At 34.8% G+C, this 7,246-nt stretch overlaps 1 protein-coding gene across 2 annotated transcripts; it reads left to right on the top strand.

The window, feature by feature from the left end:
* The first annotated feature begins 2,703 nt into the window (after positions 1 to 2,703).
* LOC107920761 (probable galactinol--sucrose galactosyltransferase 1) lies at positions 2,704 to 7,017 on the top strand. Of its 2 annotated transcripts, XM_016850607.2 has the most exons (12): positions 2,704 to 3,252; positions 3,403 to 3,641; positions 3,741 to 3,831; positions 4,228 to 4,276; positions 4,364 to 4,455; positions 4,540 to 4,647; positions 4,741 to 5,286; positions 5,365 to 5,506; positions 5,604 to 5,662; positions 5,746 to 5,889; positions 5,996 to 6,213; positions 6,343 to 7,017. In XM_016850607.2, exons 1-12 carry the CDS (start codon positions 3,059 to 3,061, stop codon positions 6,708 to 6,710), a joined length of 2,250 nt encoding a protein of 749 aa, XP_016706096.1. In that variant the 5' UTR covers positions 2,704 to 3,058; the 3' UTR covers positions 6,711 to 7,017. The 2 variants fall into 2 exon arrangements, 1 of the variants encoding a protein (XP_016706096.1); XR_005922912.1 differs by lacking the exon at positions 6,343 to 7,017 and having other exon boundaries at positions 5,604 to 5,669; positions 5,755 to 5,889; positions 5,996 to 6,075.
* The last annotated feature ends 229 nt before the right edge of the window (positions 7,018 to 7,246 follow it).

Below are 7,246 nucleotides of genomic sequence, written 5' to 3'. Positions count from 1 at the left end.
TTGAAGAAGAGAGAGTGAGAAGTAAAATAAGTAAATTCTTTCAAGGAGAAATTATATCTCCATAACTTATCATTCATTTCATGAAAAATAATTATATTAGTTAGTGGTGTATGAACATTAATTATACAAAAATTTGTTGATATGCTAATAATTGTGTTCTGGTCGAGTGGGCGACCATTTGCCACAAACAACAAATTAAAAGCTATAAACCTGCATAACATAAAAAAATAGGGTAAACTATCAAAATAGTCACTTTTGTTTATCTTAGATTATATTTTAGTCACTTATGTTTGAAATATTACGTTTTAGCCACTTACGTTATCGCGTTGTAATATTTTAGTCACTGAGTCGTTAATTATCAGTAACGGTGCAACGGTAAATTGACGTGGCACGTTAAATCATCATTTCAAACAAAAATTTTAGGTTAATTTATATAATTGGTCACCATATTTTTTCGTTTTGAGCAATTTAATTTAATTTTTTTATGTTCTTTTAACTTTTCTTTTCTTTTTCTTTATTTTTCGTTTTCTTCTGCTTCTCCCTCTGTATTTCCCCCCAAGTTCTGACGCTCTTCATGTAAAAATATTTCTGTATGGCCACTCCCAACAGTCAACAACTCTATGGCATGCACAACTATCTTAATGAAAAGAAAATACAGATATATCTCAAAAGAATGTACAAGAAAATCCAAGCTCTAATTTCATGATAAGCTCTTATAGTTGCCAGAACAAAAATATTGAAATAGCACCCCATACAAGGCTAAAAAATTGCACTACTAACAAATATAAATAGATGAAGATGGAAATATGACAGCTCACCAAGGACCAAATCCTTTCAAGCATTCTGCTAATACATCCTGAGAAATACCCAACACACAATTTTATTTAAGGTTAAGGAATCAAAATTAGGAGAATTAAAAGAGAATGCAAATTGATACTATATCCCCATTCATCACCTTAGTATTTTCCCCAAGAATTCCAATTATAAGCCCCATCAACCTATGTGCAAAAGCCATTGGTTTCAATTGAATGCTTTTATGTGCCAAGCTGTCCATGCCTTCTAACCCCTAACAGAAAAAAAGGAAATCAAGTGATTATTTCAAGGTCCAACTATCAACACGACGATATAGGTTATACATGGAAGGTACATACCATTGTTAATGGCCTCATGTATAACAAGCGAGAAATATACAAGAGCAGAGAATATTAGCATTACCGAGCACTATTTGTAACATGCTTCTCAAGCCCTACCGAGCTTGTTGGTGAGCATATTGAAACCAGAATGCACTTGGATCCAGCTTATTTATCTGACGACCTTGCCATTTCTCCTATGCCTATGCAAAATAAAAACTCAAATTACTTTATCTATGGTGGTAGTGGACCTTGAAGCAGAATGAAAGAAAAAAACTATGTTAAAAGAAATGGAGAAAGGAGGAAACAGAAGATAATAGAAAAAAATAAAGGAAAGTTAAAAAGAACATAAAAGAAAAATAAATAAATTGTTCAAAATGAAAAACTATGGGGATCAATTGTATGAATTAGCCTAAAATTTTTGTTTGAAATGGTTATTTAACGTGTCACGTTAGCTTACCGTTATACTGTTAACAGTTCAGTGACTAAAATGTCACAACATGATAACGTAAGTCACTAAAAACGTAACATTTCAAACATAAATAACTAAAATATAACCTAAAATAAACAAAAACAACTATTTTAATAGTCTACTCTAAACTAATAATATAATAAATACATCATTATAAATATAGAACTATCTCAAGACATATAATAACGCAATAAAAAAGAGTGTTGATAGGAGTGTGTTTGAATGTGATCTACGTGGCCACACGCAAATATCCCTTTCTTCTTTCATTTTCAACTGTAACAGTGGATATTAGAAGACAAATGTAATAATATATTTGTTTTTGAGGCAATTCCACGCTGGATACACGTGTTCTCAATCCTTGCAAGTCCCTTTCGCTACATTTTAGTCATTTAAATTTAAAAAATTATTTAAAAGTTTATATTTAAGTTATTAAATTATTAAATATATATTTTATGTGTTTATTTCTTAAATTTTGTTAAATAATGTTTTTATTTGATTTATTGAATGAATAAGCTATTTTAAATTACAACCATGATTAAACTTTTTGTTGTTGTTGTTGTAATTTTTAGTTAATCTAATATTGAATGGTAATCATTTTATGTTATGACCGTATATAATTTAGTTTTGATTATCAAAATATTACTGAAGACGAATAATTTAAATAATGATGATAGAATAATTTATGAAGCATATAAATGGTAATTTTAACTTTAATAAAACATTCTCTAAAAATAATTTTAAAATAAAATAAAATATCATCTTAAAACTCACAAATAATAAACTGAGGTCAATTAAAATGGGAAGGGATTGAAATAAACCAGTTGAATGGGTAGTCGAACTAATTAAATTATTTTTTTAATAATTTATTTAGTTCTTGTATAAACTTTAGTTTAAATGCGTTGATGTAAAATTTATGCTTTTCAAATAAATATGGGATTCATGGGAGGTGAAAAGAAAAGATGAGATACGTAGCCACATGGGTCCTGCCACGTGGCACATTTGTCCAAGTTGAAGGGAAAATCTTGATTTCTTCCTGCAAATTTCAACCTGGTATAAGAAAATGTGAAATATGAGTCACATGCAATGTATAAATATTTGGTCCAATTGGAAACGTAAAAGGCTGCGTACCCTTTTTGACAAATCCATCGCATGGCCTTGTCTTACGCTCTCACTCTCCTCGTTATTTCATCATTTTTCTGCAACTCCTTTAAATATAACTACTTTTTTTTTTTAATAATAATAAAAAAAACACAGTGGCTAATTTCAAGAATTTTTATATGCGTATAAAAGATTAACCCAACATAATTCACTTCCCTGTCTCTTTTTCTTTTTCCAGGACTATAAATAGCCCCCTCCCCATAATTAGTTCATTGCATCTGGGACTTGGGTTTTGGAAGGCAATCTTTGTTTATTCCATTTCATATTTTCTTCACTTTTCCTTGGTTAAACGAAGAAAATGACTGTTGGGGCTGGGATTTGTGTGAGTGATGATGGGAAGTTAATGGTGTTGGGAAACTGTGTTCTTCACGATGTTCCTGACAACATCGTGGTGCTTCCAGCCTCTGGTGATGCATTGGCTAATGGAGCTTTCATCGGTGTTGTTTCAGATAAGACGGGTTGCCGCAGGGTCTTCCCCGTTGGCAAACTTCAGTATGTATTCTTATTTCTTCCTTCACTGTTTGTTTCCCGAGAATATGTTGCATAACATTCGTTTTTTTCACGTTTTACAATTCCAAGATGCCAACATAAGGATTTTCTTGTCATCAAAAGCCAAAATTCTGAATTTGTCTTATGTTGCAGGGGACTGCGTTTTATGTGTGTTTTCCGATTCAAAATGTGGTGGATGACGCAGAGGATGGGAGCATGTGGTCAAGATATCCCCTTCGAAACCCAGTTTTTGATTGTGGAGGCACGCGATGGCTCCGGAAATGGAGACGATTCCGCCGTATATGTTGTGTTTTTACCGATTCTTGAAGGGGATTTCAGGGCTGTTCTTCAAGGCAATGAAAGAAATGAGCTGGAGATTTGTTTGGAAAGTGGTATGAGAGGGAAAACAAGATAATTTACTCAGATTTGGTATTGTTTTAAAAATTTTTGGCTTGTCCTTCTAGAACTGAAGGGATCATTGGCCATTGCAGGGGATCCAGCTGTTGATGAGTTTGAAGGGAATCATTTGGTTTTTGTGGCAGCTGGATCAGATCCATTTGATGTCATCACCAATGCTGTGAAGTAAGTTTTAAAACATTTTACATTGACGCCATCTTTGTACATATGATGCTTGAAAGTAGCAGTGTTTACTTCCCATGCTGCTCGGGTCCTTCATTTTTCTTGAAGCATCCGTGTTTGACATCCATGTCCTGCACATATTTGGAGATGTCTACGGATGCAGCTCTCCAAGAACTTTTAAATAAATGAAAAAAAATTTTAAAAAATACGCATATCTGTATTTAATACTCACAGTCGAGTCCAAGTAAAATAGTTTACTTCAGCCATGGTCCTTTAGTGCTTCATGACTGCAGATGAACTCATCGACATATCTTTTTAGAGTTTTATCATGACTTTTCTTGGGGCACATTGTCTAACATGACGAATTATTAGCCAAGTAATACTGGAAATTATATGCAGGTCTGTGGAAAAACATTTGCAGACGTTTTCGCATCGTGAGAGGAAGAAGGTAAGTCATTCTGTTGCTGAAGCTAGAATCGTGTTGTTTCTGTTCCTAATACATGGAATTATAATTGCATTCATTCTTGTTGTTCAGATGCCAGACATGTTGAACTGGTTCGGTTGGTGTACATGGGATGCTTTCTACACCAATGTCACCTCTGAGAGTTTAAAGGAAGGATTGGAAAGGTGAGTTTTAAGTATTTCAATGCTATTTATCCGATTCAACATTTAGAGCATTAGATATAGGAGATTAACTATTAACTCTTTCAGCTTGGAGAAAGGTGGGATTCATCCAAAGTTTCTTATTATTGATGACGGATGGCAATCTGTTGCCATGGATTCACATGGAACTGAATTCAGAGCTGATAATGCAGCCAAGTAAGGATTTAAACCATTCTCATCTTATTCTTGCTAATTCTTCCTTTCCATAGGCTAAAAGGTCTTGCTGTTTTCGGCTTTCTTGTGTTTCAGTTTTGCAAACAGGTTGACAAATATCAAAGAGAACCATAAATTTCAGAAAGATGGCAAAGAGGGTCACAGAGTAGAGGATCCAGCTTTGGGGCTTCGCCACATTGTCACCGAAATCAAACAAAAACATGCCTTGAAGTATGCTTATGTCTGGCATGCAATTACAGGGTATTGGGGAGGTGTTAGACCTGATGTTACCGAAATGGAACACTATGAATCCAAAGTGGTTTACCCTATTTCATCTCCTGGAGTTGAGTCAAATGAGCCTGATCAAGCTTTGGACAGCATAACTAAGAATGGTCTTGGCCTTGTTAACCCTGAAAAGGTTTTCAACTTCTATGATGAACTTCATGCATACCTTGCTACGGCCGGTATTGACGGAGTCAAAGTTGATGTTCAGAACATCCTTGAAACTCTCGGTGCGGGCAATGGTGGAAGAGTGAAACTTGCTAGAAAATATCATCAGGCTTTAGAGGCATCAATTGCTGGGAACTTTGCTAACAATGATATAATCTCTTGTATGAGTCATAACACAGATGGTTTATACAGGTAAATTTTCATTTGTCATGTACTAGTAAAGCTATCAGTGACCATGAACTTACACTGACATATGACTCGCTTGTGCAGTGCAAAACGAACCGCCGTTATTAGGGCATCGGATGATTTCTGGCCTAGAGATCCGGCATCCCACACAATTCATATTGCATCAGTTGCATACAACACTGTTTTCCTTGGGGAATTTATGCAACCAGATTGGGACATGTTTCACGTAAGTTTACAGGTTTCACCTATTCTTAAAGCATTCAAATTCGATCCATGCTTCATTGAATCGTCCAATGTTAACGCATGAATAAATTTGACAACAGAGCCTGCATCCGATGGCCGAATACCATGGAGCAGCCCGTGCTGTTGGAGGATGTGCAATTTGTCAGGTACAATTTAGTGTCATCTAGTGGGCTTTGTGACAGTAGTAAATTTAACGCTTGATTTCCCATATTGTGTGTTGTATTATTACAGTGACAAACCTGGGCAACATGACTTTGACCTACTCAAGAAACTTGTACTTCCTGATGGTTCCATATTGAGAGCCAAACTTCCAGGAAGACCTACAAGGGATTGCTTGTTCTCAGATCCTGCCAGAGATGGGAAAAGGTGAGAAAAAAGAAAAGAAAAGTAGTTTTACTTATGCTACTCCGTCCTGAGTACGTATCTGACATATTAAGAATTATGCTCATTATGCTCTTGGTATCTACTGCAGCCTTCTAAAGATTTGGAATCTGAACGAGTTCACTGGAGTGATGGGAGTATTCAACTGCCAGGGGGCAGGGTGGTGTAGAGTCGGAAAAACCAATGTCATTCATGATAAACAACCTGATACAATTACAGGATATGTGAGGGCTAGAGATGTAGATTATTTGCCTAAAGTAGCCGGTGATGAATGGAATGGAGATTCTATCATATATTCCCATCTTGGTGGTATGTCTATCATGTTAATTTTATGTTCTTTTTAACCTATTGTTAATAAGATACAAGTATCTGTTGGACATGGATATGTGCAACAATATTTAAGTTTCCCTGAACAAACTTCACTGATTCCAAATGCAGGAGAATTGACTTACCTTCCAAATGATGCAACAATGCCGATCACTTTAAAGGCACGACAATATGAAGTTTTCACAGTGGTACCTGTAAAGATATTAAGCAATGGGTGTAAATTTGCTCCCATTGGCTTAATAAAGATGTTCAATTCAGGGGGAGCCATCAAGGATTTCAGATATCATCATGCAAACATAGACATGAAAATCCGAGGGTGTGGCGTGTTCGGAGCCTATTCGTCAACACGACCGAAGAGAATAACTGTTGAAACGGAAGAAGTGAGTTTTGAATACGAAGATGCGTCAGGTTTAGTGACACTTTCATTGAGAGTTCCTGAGGAAGAGTTGTATGTTTGGAGCATAGCCATTGAAGTGTGATGATAACAAAAAACCCTTTCAAACGAAAAACAAAGGCAATGTGGGTCTCACGAAGAGCATTGTGTTAGGTGGCTGGGTAGAAAATGTAAAGAAGTTTGTATTTAGGAATTTCTGGGGAAACTGTGAGGCATGGCATGGGATGGGGCTATTCATTATTCAACGTGTTGGCTTTTGAAAACAGGGACGTGGGGTTGATCTTGCCATGAGCCAGATATATCAATGAAATGTTTCCACCAATCAATAATAGAAAAAAAAATTATAATGTTTATAAAAAATAAAAACCATGAATTTTATCTTATACATAAAACACTTTTTATTTATTTTTTTACACCATAAATGTCTTGGAATTAAATAAACTTATAAAATTAAATCAATAAGCATTAAGTGTACAGGTAAGTTATATTGCATTTTCAAGGGGAGATATAGTTTTAAATTTTAAAGATATATTATTAAGAAGGATAATCATGATTTCTGAACATGAACCGCAAAAATAAATATAAACGATATAAAAAAAATATTTATATAATTATACTAAA

This window comes from Gossypium hirsutum, chromosome D13 (genome assembly GCF_007990345.1).
Source record: "Gossypium hirsutum isolate 1008001.06 chromosome D13, Gossypium_hirsutum_v2.1, whole genome shotgun sequence".
NCBI classification, from domain to species: Eukaryota; Viridiplantae; Streptophyta; class Magnoliopsida; order Malvales; family Malvaceae; genus Gossypium; species Gossypium hirsutum.
Note: the sequence above shows the minus strand (reverse complement) of the source record. Positions and strands in the feature narration are given on the sequence as shown.